Source organism: Hibiscus syriacus, unplaced genomic scaffold, assembly GCF_006381635.1.
Source record: "Hibiscus syriacus cultivar Baekdansim isolate YM2019G1 unplaced genomic scaffold, ASM638163v2 tig00110570_pilon, whole genome shotgun sequence".
NCBI lineage: Eukaryota > Viridiplantae > Streptophyta > Magnoliopsida > Malvales > Malvaceae > Hibiscus > Hibiscus syriacus.
In genome coordinates, this window is record NW_024062785.1 from 116,612 (window position 1) to 128,634 (window position 12,023).

The 12,023-nt window shown below is 32.5% G+C and overlaps 1 protein-coding gene across 1 annotated transcript; it reads left to right on the forward strand.

Annotated features, from left to right (window-relative positions):
• Nucleotides 1-7,470: 7,470 nt before the first annotated feature.
• On the forward strand, nucleotides 7,471-10,576 carry LOC120132994 (cyclic dof factor 1-like). The gene is made up of 2 exons (XM_039149667.1): nucleotides 7,471-7,791; nucleotides 8,804-10,576. Exons 1-2 carry the CDS (start codon nucleotides 7,585-7,587, stop codon nucleotides 10,142-10,144), a joined length of 1,548 nt encoding a protein of 515 aa, XP_039005598.1. The 5' UTR covers nucleotides 7,471-7,584; the 3' UTR covers nucleotides 10,145-10,576.
• Nucleotides 10,577-12,023: the final 1,447 nt, after the last annotated feature.

Below are 12,023 nucleotides of genomic sequence, written 5' to 3' on the forward strand. Positions count from 1 at the left end.
ACCTGGATGAGATAATAAGAGATGAGTAGGGTATGAAGATAATGTTGCTGCCTGCACTGCAATGGAGATATGAAGTTCAAAATGCAAGCGAAGTTAGGTGTCTATGCCATGGATCATAGATGTATCTGATCAAAGGAGTCTGGAATATGTGCCAAAAACTACCCTGGCATCGACAAAACGATGCCGTACTCGATATCGATCGAAACAAAGCACGAAATGTTATCTAAGGCTCCTCCATACAACTCGCCAGGATAAAGGAAAGAGTTCAGATACATGGACAGATATCCGAAACACATGAAGAATCTTGTTTCTATCATTGACATCAACAAAATGTAAAGCATTGCTAATCTCAAAAGAAAATATTTACTTCAAGCTTTAACAATTGACATAACAATCTTCTCCATCTCAGATTTTAACACCGGCGCTAATCAAACTGTTCGTGTGACGAATAATAATCTGATTCTTCAACGATCACCTAATCAAGTAAACAGGAATTCTAGGAACTATAGCTGCATAAAACGAATTGCAACTCTTAAGAACCCTAAACATAAGTTCTAAAGACTTAAGTTACCATTAAAATAGTGATTGAATAGATGAAAAGTGAATATCCTTATATTCTCCACTATAACCAACTGTATTTATAATCCCTGCAACTTATTGCCATGAGAGCTTATTTAAAGACGACATTCTTTCTGATTAAACTAACCAGAGAAGCCATACCTCACTGCATTATGACTACTTTCTGTATTGCTTTAAGTTACTCTTATCTATGATATTCTTGTTCCGAAATCCTATTTCTTGATCTTTCTTTTCGGCTCCGGAACCTCCTATCTGCCTACAGAACAATTCGAAAAGTCCCCTTTTAACACCATCTTTAACCAGAGTGCTTGAGTTCTTGACACATTTCCAGCTGAATGTCGAATTCGGCTGCCTTCCTAAGCCCTTTGCAGTTGTGGTTCCTGCATTTCCTAGTTGTACACATAAGCAAAATCCAAGCAGCTATTGCAGCACAAGAGAAACCAAGTAAAATGGATCCATGTATAGTTGCGTTTATTCTCTGCAATTCTTTAGTCTTAAATTAAATGGTTCAGAATTACCCATTAAAAGTTTGGCAAAAAGACATCAAATGTCCCTGTATTTTTAAATAAAATCAATGTTACTCTCGTATTATTTTATCTCTCAATGTGGTCTTCTAACTCGGAAATCAAATTCAATGTGGCCCTTTGACCAACGTTTTTTATTGTTTGACCGTTAAAATGCTGACGTGGTAGTTTATCTGCCATGTTTGAGTTACCAATTTAGTACATCTATCATGTTATCCGCCACGTTATTAACCACTGTGAACTGCAACGTCAGTCCCATAACAGAAAACAACGAAAAAAACATTGGTCAAAGGGTCGCATTGGACATATTTTCTAAGTTGGAGGGTCACGATGAAGAAAAATAATAATACAAGGGTCACATTGATTTTTTAAAGTTACAGGGACTACTAATGTGTTTTTGCGTAAAAGTTTTATTTCATATTCAGTCAAGCCTTTGACGGAGTAAAATTTAGCTCAAGAACAAAAGTTTAGTCCCTTGGCTGCATTCTTTAAGTCCACTTAGAAGGATTTCAGGTTTTGTTAATTTCTTACTAAATAAATTGATAATATATACATAATTCATATATTATCTCGTTACTTTATAAATTTTAATTATTCAGGAAACGATATTAAAATATACATTATTATTTTGGAAGTTTTAATTATTTCATAGTTCTTTTACTCTTTCCTAACATTTTTTATTCTTTATGTTATTATTGAAGCTATTTTAAAACTTGCAAGAATAATTATTTATCTCATTTTTTTTCTTTTTCTTTATCTGTGGGTATTAACAAGTATATTTCTTTCGATACTTTTACATATATATCATATTGTTTTTCTACCGTTTTATTTGCAGGTTTTAGAGAATAAATGTTAGTATATAGATGAATTAGGGTATTTTGACGATAATTTTACTGATATTTTATTTTATTTTATGTATAAATTAAATTTATGTTTTAAACATTTATTTTAAAGATGAGTTTCTTTGTGAACGAAAGATTTATGATAGCGCAAAGTATGGGGGAAAAAGTATTAGTAAGAGTTGTTTATTAAAGTATAGTTTAGAGAATAATATGGGTAAAGTAAAAAAAAATGATCCCCTGACTCTAGGGTCCTGCTTTATTAAGTCCATCGACAATTATAAAGTTATAAAATGGTTCTTTTAATAGTCGATGGACTTGACAAAGCAAAACTCTATAGTTTGAGGATCATCTTGTAACTTTTAATAATATTTGGATTTAATAAAGTAATACCCTATAATCTGGGACCATTTATATATTTTACCCGAATAATATTTACTCTTATTTAAAAAATTAATCATATAAATATTTATAATCTTTGTTCACGAAAAAAAATGAGAATGAAGATAAATAATCTCTTAAAAATGAATGAAAAATAGATTATGGATGATAAAAGTTAAAAAAATGTTTGAATAAATACACATATAATAAAATTAAGGGTAAACTACATACTCAATACCTAAACTATCAATTTTGATATGTTTTAGTACTTACATTTTTATTTTTTTAAATCATACATAATATTTGCGGTTTATTTCATTTTAGTATCATACTATTAAAATTTTAACATGTTTAGTACTTAAACTACGGTTTTTATCTGTTTTAGTGCCTAAACTTTTATTTTTTAAAATTAACGTTAAATTTTGAACATGAATACTAAAATGAAACAAAACTAAACTTTATATGTGATTTTGAAAATATTAAAAATTTAGGTATTAAAATAAACTAAAATTGATAATTTAGACACTAAACACGTATTTTACCCTAAAATTAAAAATTGCATGAACATTTTTGAAGCAAGTAGGTGATTGGCCAAAAGTGCAAATTGCAACACTTTGATCTAATTCATAAATAAATGAATATTTAATAAGGAAAAGACGACTACCTTTTCATTCATGAGAAATTTCAACGGGTGGACGTTGATAATATCTCCGGGATGGGTATGGGATCCGAACCCAACGAGTTCCAACTCGGTAAGATTCGATCGGATCAGATTTTTTTTAATTTTTTGTTCGAGTTGGGTTGTATTTTTTAAATATGATATTCGGGTCCGGATTCGGGTTTATGGTGAAAAATATCCGATCCGACCTGACTCGACCTAGAAAAAAATATAATTTTACCTTACGTTTAGGAATAATTACAATATTAACCCTCTATATATTATTTTTTTCAATTAAGTCATTATTTTTATTGAATAAAATAATTTTTTTATTATTATTTCGGGTCGGGTCAGATTCGGGTCGAGTGAAATCTTATTTTGATCGAGTCGAATTGGGTCTCGGGTGGAGGATTAATTGTTCTCGAGTCGGGTCGAGTGGACAAAAATCTGACCCAACCCGACCCACGCACATCCCTAATCATCTCAACTCAAACCCTCATCTCATTCACATGCTTTTAAAAGTTCGATTATTTTTCCTAATATAAAATGGGTTAGTCATCTTTGTTGGCATTTCAACCCATTTATTTAATTGTTTTCAATAATCCTCATTTGCCCCACCAAATCAAAATCTCACACGAGCAAAGGGCCTACAAAAGGATAGTATAAACTATATATTTAGTATCCAAATTATCAGTTTAATTCATTTTAGTACTTAATTTTTTACTTTTTTAAAATACATATATAATATTTAGTTTTTATTTCATTTTAGTACCCTATTAAAAAACTTAAAGTTAAGTTATGATTTTTTTTGAAAATTTAGGTACTAAAACAAAATAAACTGATAGTTTAAGAACTAAACACTTTAAGTTTTTAACGGCGGGTACTAAAATGAAACAAAAATTAAACGTTAGGTGTGATTTTGAAAAGAATTGAAAGTTTAGATACTAAAATGTATCAAAACGGATGGTTTAGGTACTAATGCGTAGTTTACCCAATAAGATATTCTCCGTCTTTTCTTTGCTAGCTTACACGTGTCATCTCCTGACCAATCCTCCACTCACCCATGAGAATTCTCAGCCACGAGAATAAAGATTCTTCATTTATACAGAAAGTTGATTCACACGTGTGAGAAAACTAAAGTGAGAAACTGATTTCTTATTTATTTATTTATTGATTTTTTTTAAAATCCGTTGGCACGGCCCTTTTTTTTCACTTTACTCTTTACGCTGAGGTGGGGTCCGTTCGAGAATATGACGCTGATGTGGCGAAAATCCTGGTCTTCAGAACTCGTCTGTGGGACCCGCACAACCGGTGCTTTTAAAAATCCGACGGTGACATGGATTTTTTAAAATTTTATTTTTTTGTAATTTATGTGGGGGCATTATTTTAATACTTTACGTGGTATTCATCGTCAGACGATATTATTATTTTTATTATTACGATATGATTATTATATAATATAATATATTTAAAAAATTAATTATTTAATAATAGAGTTCAAACAATCTTATAAATGATGTGTTCAAACTCGAGACATTTAAAAATAATAATTATTTCTTTAATTATCAAGATTATTTGATTCGTGCCGTTGTTATTATTTTTGAAAAAGGTAGATATAATAAGAAAAATAAAATAATGGAAGGAGAATAGGGTTATGTGTCACATGGGTGAGTAGGGGGAGATGTAACAAGCAATAAGCTTATGAACCATAGAAAAAATATATGAAAGGAATAGGAAGTGGAGCAATGGGCCACCTTATAATTTCAACCACAAATTACCTCTGTTTTGAAAATCGGATCGGACCAGCCGGTTCAACCGGAAACCGTTGTTTAGTCCGGTTCAATCTAAATCGGGATTTTTTTTAAAAAAAATTAAACCAAACAACGTCGTTTGTTAAACGAGCCAAGTCGAACTCGAGTATTGCTGAGCTCGACTCGAACTTAAAAACTTTAAAAGTAAGCTCAACTCAACTCAAACTCAAACTCGCAAGCTAAAAATTATCAAGTTCAACTCAAACTCGAGATATAATATTGAAACTTGAACTCAAAAAGGCTTGAACTCAAAAAAAAATTAGAAGCTCGATTGAAGCCTAAAATTCGAGCTTGATTGAAGTGAAAGAATAGTTCACTCAATGCTCACCAAAAGGCTCCATGATTTTGAATGTCAAATTACCTCTATTATTTATAGAAGTTAGTTGTGATGTTCTTCTATGTTTCTTAGCAATGTGAGATTGTTTTGTTCTCATATTTTTACTCTTTAGACTTTTGGGATACTCTTCTATGTTTCTTAGCCATGTGGGATTGTTTTTAAAAAAAATTAAACCAAACAATATCATTTTGTTATGATTTTTTTAACCCAAAATTATTTTTTAATTATAGTTATATAATTATATTTATTATTTAATATGTTTTACCTTAAATATTATGTTGTAGTTAATTTGAATCATTTTGTTTCACTTGATTTTATAGTTTTTAACTTATATATGTTATGACTTGCTTTGAATATGACTTGTGATATAAAAAAATTATTTTTTATTAAATATTTTTGGTATTTTTATTTAATTTTTTAAATAATTATGACGTCGTCTAGTTCTTTCGACCGATCAGACCGTTGAACTAGTGAACCGATAGTATGACCGATTCGCTAACCGGTCCGATTCTGAAAACCATGCAAATTTAACCCAAAAAGCTAACAAAGAAATAAAGATTTTATAGTTGGCAATCACCATGAAGTCTTTATTATATTGTAAAAAGGAAGAAAAAAAATTAAGCAGCTTCAGGTGGAAGAAAAATAAATAAGTACTAAACACTAGTTGATGGATATAGTAAAATGAAATATTATAATAAATATTTTATAAATATTTTATTTATGAATTAGTTGTTTTAAATGAATATTTGTATTTTTATTAATCTAAAGATAATATATGTTCGAAAGACTCACAATTCATTTGACAATAAAATGTTTAAATATACCTGACATACGATGTGCTCGAACCCAAGACCTCTACGATAATAATCATCCTTTTGACCACTAAGACAGTTTGATTCATGCTAATCATATTGTTTAACATAGTATATTTTTTTTATTAATCTAGGGTGATTACAAGTGGTAGTATATGTTATAAAGACTCTTAATCATTTGACAATGAACGCTCAAACCTTACAGTCGTTGGTGCTCGAAAGCGATACCTCTACGAATAACAATCATCCATTTAATTACTGAATTAATTTGATTCGTGCAATCAAATATATTTTTTTTTGAAAAAAATGAATGGTAGATACTAATATTAAAAACCAACTTGACTAGGTTTAATCATTTTAACCTAAAGTTTGGCAAGTAATGGAAAGAAAACTAGATAAAGGAAAAGGCAAACAAGAAAGTTTCTACAAATGAAACATAGATTTGATCATCTATGTATGCCTATGCTTTCTCATATATATATATATGTCATGTAATTATATATATATATATATATATATATATATATATATATATATATATATATATTAAAGAATATATTGAAATTTGGATATACTTATATTTATTAAACACATAATATTTAATTTAAAATTAAAATTATCTTTAAATAAAGTTAGGAAAAGGGGGAAAAAGGAGAAATAATTGGTGGGTATGATATGGCAAAAAGTGAGAAGAAAACAAAAGGAAAATAAAAGAAATGAAAAGAGAGAAAGATCTTTTTGAGGCCACAAAGGAAGTTGTGGATGAAAATCTTCCTTCCTTGTTTAAACAAATCTAAAACGTAGACTCTACGAGACCATCCTCTCCATCTACGCTTTTGTTTTTCCAAATTACAAAATAGGATCATAGCATACCTTTATTTATAATTTTTTCGTTAAAAAATCGACGGTCACTTAAGTTGGACGTTAACATGTTGATTAGGATATGATAAAATTTAATTTTAAAAGCGTTTGAGATGTATTTTATGGATTGACTCTCTATTTATATTATGTTGTCGAGCCAGTGCTTGAGATATTATGCCTTTGAGTCAGTTCTTGAAAGCAACAACGATGCTAGTACACATCATTGAAATATAATTTTATAATATCTCAATCAGCATGTTAACGTCTCACATAGACGACCGTTAATATTTTAATAAAAAATGATGAGTTTAAAATATATGAATAATATATTATCATTTTGTAATTTTTAATAACTTAAGGATTCAATAAAATAACATCGTTCTCTATCTAAAAATATACCCTAATTTATTTTGGAAAAGAAAGTATTTTAATTATTCTTTTGGTTATATTTCATTTTTATTGAATACACTATTTTGTTTACCGTAGCGGCAAATATTTGTAATGTTTGACCTTATTTCGTAATTTAGGCTGCTATTTTTATTCCCACAAGCCAACCCAGGAAAAACTAGGGGAAAGAGGGGAGAAAAAGTAAAAACTATTTTGCATTATAAAAAAAAGTATTTTTTTTCATTTTAATTTTCTGTCGACAATAAAATTTTGTATGAAAGCAGTCAGCTTTTTCTACATAACTTTCTCTCTCTAGAAAGTTTGAGTTTTTAGTTTTGTGTTTGCTAAAAGGATTTAGGGAGAAGAGAAGAAAAAAGAGAGAGAGAAAACAGAAAATGTCGGAACCAAAAGATCCGACGATCAAATTGTTTGGGAAAACGATCCCTTTGCCCGAGAAATCTCCCAAAGTAGCAGCAGGTGACTCGTGTGCTACTTGTGGTGATGAAAACACCAACAATGATGATATTGATCAAGATCATTCTTGTTCCACAAATTCTTCACCAAAGGAAAATAAAGGGGAAGAAAGAGAAGAACCTGAAAAGGTCACGGAATTTCTATTTTAATTTATTCTTTTGGGAATTTTGAAGAACACCCTTTGTTTCGAATATGGAAAGGAAACAAGGGTTGGTCTTTGATTCTTAGTTTTTGCTATAAAAATTTGGATCTTGGTTTGAGTAAACTTGTGTTTTTTTAAAGTTAGGATTGGCTTCTCTGGATGTATTTTCTCAAGCATAATCCAATTATTCATGTTAAAATCCCGGCTAACTGCTTTTTGGTTAGCTGTGTTTATAAGGTAGCTTGCTGCCTAACTGCTGAATTGTAGTTTTTTTTTTCCCTTCATATTATTTGAATTTAATAAATTTTTTTCTTTCATCTTTCTGGAAAATGGTTTTGGAATCTTATTCGGGGTTTCATCACTTTCCATGTTTTCTTGGAAAATTTTCTGGCTAGCTTCTTTGAAATTGGTAGTTTAGCTTTCATTAATCTGGTTGACTGCTTTCATTATAGCTTGTGAATTGCGAGAGATGTTATCTGGATCTCTTTTCACTTAGTTTCATGAGGATTGTCAGCTATGATTAGGATCACTGCAATAAAAGTCTAAGCAAAAATAAAAATCTGTTCCTTGTTTCTTTTAGCTTTCGTCTCCGGTACTTTTTCGCGATCCTTACCATGCCGAAGGCGTTTTGTAAGTTATGCTATCTTTCTGATATAGTAAAAGCTCAATCTTCCTGGAATCAGACAAGAAAGTTACAACCAGTTTTTATCTGATTTTTAGCCATATTAAAATTTCTTCTGCTTTTGTATGTTATCCGTGCCGGTTACATAGCCATACGTATCATTCTATGGATTCCTAAGTTCTTAAGCAACTTCTCTACTGTGATGATTTCTTTTATAGCTGTTAGAACGGTGGTTGCTATCGGCGTGAAACCGATTCTCTACGTAGAAAATGCAGTCAGTTTCATATGATTTGTACTTTCTAGTTATGTACAATGATCATGTTCTTTCAACTCCTTTTAGTTCTCCTGCTGATTTTACTTCCTTCGAATTATTCAGGACATTGCGGGAGATAAAACAACAGACGTTGAACATGAAGTTGGAGATAGAAAAGAGGACGGATCTGAACAGGATGATAGTGCTCCTCTGATTACTTCTGTAGAGTCTACAAATCTGGAGGCAACCTCCGGAGCAAGTGACAACTCTAAAACACCTTCTGTCGATAAGGAGAGCCCTGCTTTAAAAACTTTACAAACAGAAGAAGATCAAAATGAGACAAGTAATCCGCAAGACAAAACCTTGAAGAAACCTACTAAAATTCTTCCATGCCCCCGCTGTAACAGCATGGACACCAAGTTTTGTTATTACAACAATTACAATGTCAATCAACCCCGACACTTTTGCAAGAACTGCCAGAGATACTGGACAGCTGGTGGGACTATGAGAAATGTGCCCGTGGGTGCTGGGCGTCGCAAGAACAAGAGTTCAGCTTCTCACTACCATCACATAACTGTCTCTGAAGCTCTGCAGAATGCTCGTGCTGAGATTCCTAATGGAGTTCCCCATCCGGCACTAAAAGCTAATGGTACAGTTCTGACCTTTGGCTCGGACGCACCCCTCTATGAATCAATGGCTTCTGTTTTGAACCTTGCAGATAAAACAATGCATAATACCACTCGGAATGGTTTTCATAAGCCTGAGGAGTTAAAAATTCCCGTTTCTTATAGAGGTGGAGAAAATGGGGTTGAGTGTTCAAATGGATCATCTGTTCTGACTTCAAAGGATGAGGCAGGTAAAGCCGGGTCGCAAGATCAAATGATGCAGAATTGTCAGGGTTTTCCACCTCAGATGCCATGCTATCCCGGGGCGATTTGGCCTTACCCATGGACCGGAGCTCAATGGAGCTCTCCTGTACCTCCACCGGCTTTCTGCCCTCCAGGCTGCTTTCCAATGCCATTCTACCCTGCAGCTGCTTACTGGGGTTGTAACGTACCAGGCACATGGAACGCCCCATGGCAGCCTCAGCCTTCTACTCCAAAGCAAACTGTACCAAGCTCCGGTCCCGATTCCCCTACCTTGGGAAAACATTCACGAGACGAGAACATGAGCAAACCAAACAACTCTGGAGAGGAGGAGCCGGTAAAGGAAAATAATGCTGAGAGAAGCCTTTGGATTCCGAAAACATTGAGGATTGATGATCCTGGCGAAGCAGCAAAGAGTTCTATATGGGCAACACTCGGCATTAAGAATGACAAATCTGATTCAATAGGCGGCGGACAACTGTTCAAAGCATTTCAATCAAAGGGTGATGAAAGGACTCAGGTTCCTGAAACCTTTCCAGTCTTGCAGGCAAATCCAGCAGCATTGTCGAGGTCAATAAACTTCCAAGAGAGCTCATAATCGTGTAAATTATGACTTTTAATTGCTTAATTACTATATGAATCCTGTCCTACTTCGTTAGCCGCTTGGTCATATTCATTCACCATCCCCCCTCTATATAACCAACTCTCAAAGTATGCTAACTGAGGAGAACAAAAGGAAGAGTCCAATCATATGGTTTGAAGGCAGAGTGTTTAGGCTCAAGTAGAAACTGATTTTTCTCTCCTGTTTTCCTTTTTCGGTTTAATTTTGTTTTCGGAATTCCTCTTCTTTCCATTAATGGCATGATCAGGGGTTTTCAGTTAGATGGTTTGCAGAGTTCTGTACATAATATATATAAGATGGTGAGAGGTAGGACCAAGTAAGTTTATTTTCCATAAATCCCCATTGTATTTAAATAAATTTGGGAACTCAAGTTTCTTTCAAATCTCCCTTAAATCTGTACTTTCTTTTCTGAAGATCTAGAATGCAGATTCTTTGATTCTCATGAACTGCTGCAGAATCCATCATCATTGCCATTATCATTTGCTGCTTATATTACTTGAACTCGAATGTAAATATTCCAAAATTTTCATGTATTTCAAGAATCATATGTATATGCAACTTGGAAAGCACATAAAGGTCCATGTAGGCCCTTCTTCTTTGACAGATGAATTGCAATCAGAAAAAGTCCAAGGATCTTTCCCTTTCCATAGCCATAGAATCCAAGCAGGTAGCACCAAAAAGGTAGAAAGTTTATCATGAAGTTCTCCTTTCTTTTCTTTTCTGTGGTTGACTTTCTTTTTTCTTTTGTTTTTTCCTAATCACTATTATAACACTGCCTTTTTAGCAATTAGTGTTTAAATTCTCATAAGTTGAAACAACCTTTGAAACGAGTCTTAAAGGCATTGATGCATGTCTACTACAGCAATCTACAAAGTTACAGTTTTTGTTTTACTGGGATTGCTGTATGTCAAAATCAAACTAACAAGAATTACTATGTTTGAAGAGATAGATTCAAGCTTAGACCAGCAAACAAACATGAAGATATTTTGCTGTGTTTTTTCTTTCCTCCCTTCTTTTGCCCGAAAATTTTGGTTTCCATTTGAGCCATGGACTGGTTATGGGACCCAAACCATGTGATGCCATTAATACTCTTGTTCTTCTCTGTTGTTGTCATTCTTGTCAAGTAAATCTTGTGCTTATTTCCCTATCCTTGTTTTGCTATTTCTTTTTCTGCACAGAAGTTGTTACGATACGGGGAAGAATCGATACCGTCGAGATTTAAATTTCCGATTTTTTAGATTTTACGTCTCGAAAGATGATTGTATAAATCAACTGAATTAAATTCGTTTTTTTTGTTCTAACACATCAGATTTGTAACCAAAGTACATAAAACATTATCTCATAAAGTTGACAACATGAACCGAACAAGTTGACATTGGGTTTAGATAATGTAAATGTTGGATAATGTCTAGCAATAGATATTTTGGGGTTTGGATTGTGGTATCTGATGTTGCATGATTTAGACCTCATATTGTCCCATCATAATCAAATTCATATCTGCTTCACCAATTCATGTGGCTCGTTTCCCTCGTCAACTATTTGCCAATCTATGCATAATTCATAGCCACAAGCATAGGCTATGATCCAGACTGAAGGTACCCTACAAGCATACATATACATATATGCTATCTTTTTAGCATATGTATTCCGAAGGTACCCTACATGCATACATATACATATATGCTAACTGTTTAGCATATGTATTTAAGCATAAGCATTGAGGGACATAGACGAGCATCCTCTTAATAAATGACCAATAACAGAGAAAATAATAGCGATTCGACCTTATTTGTTAACATGATAATTTTTCAAATGATCTAGACAATTAAAATTTGGGTAAACTACACAAATGGTC

Coding starts and splice junctions, on each gene's coding strand:
- LOC120132994 (XM_039149667.1), top strand. CDS start 7,585: ATGTCGGAACCAAAAGATCCGACGATCAAATTGTTTGGGAAAACGATC. Junction 7,792..8,803: donor AAAGAGAAGAACCTGAAAAG/GTCACGGAATTT, acceptor CGAATTATTCAG/GACATTGCGGGAGATAAAAC.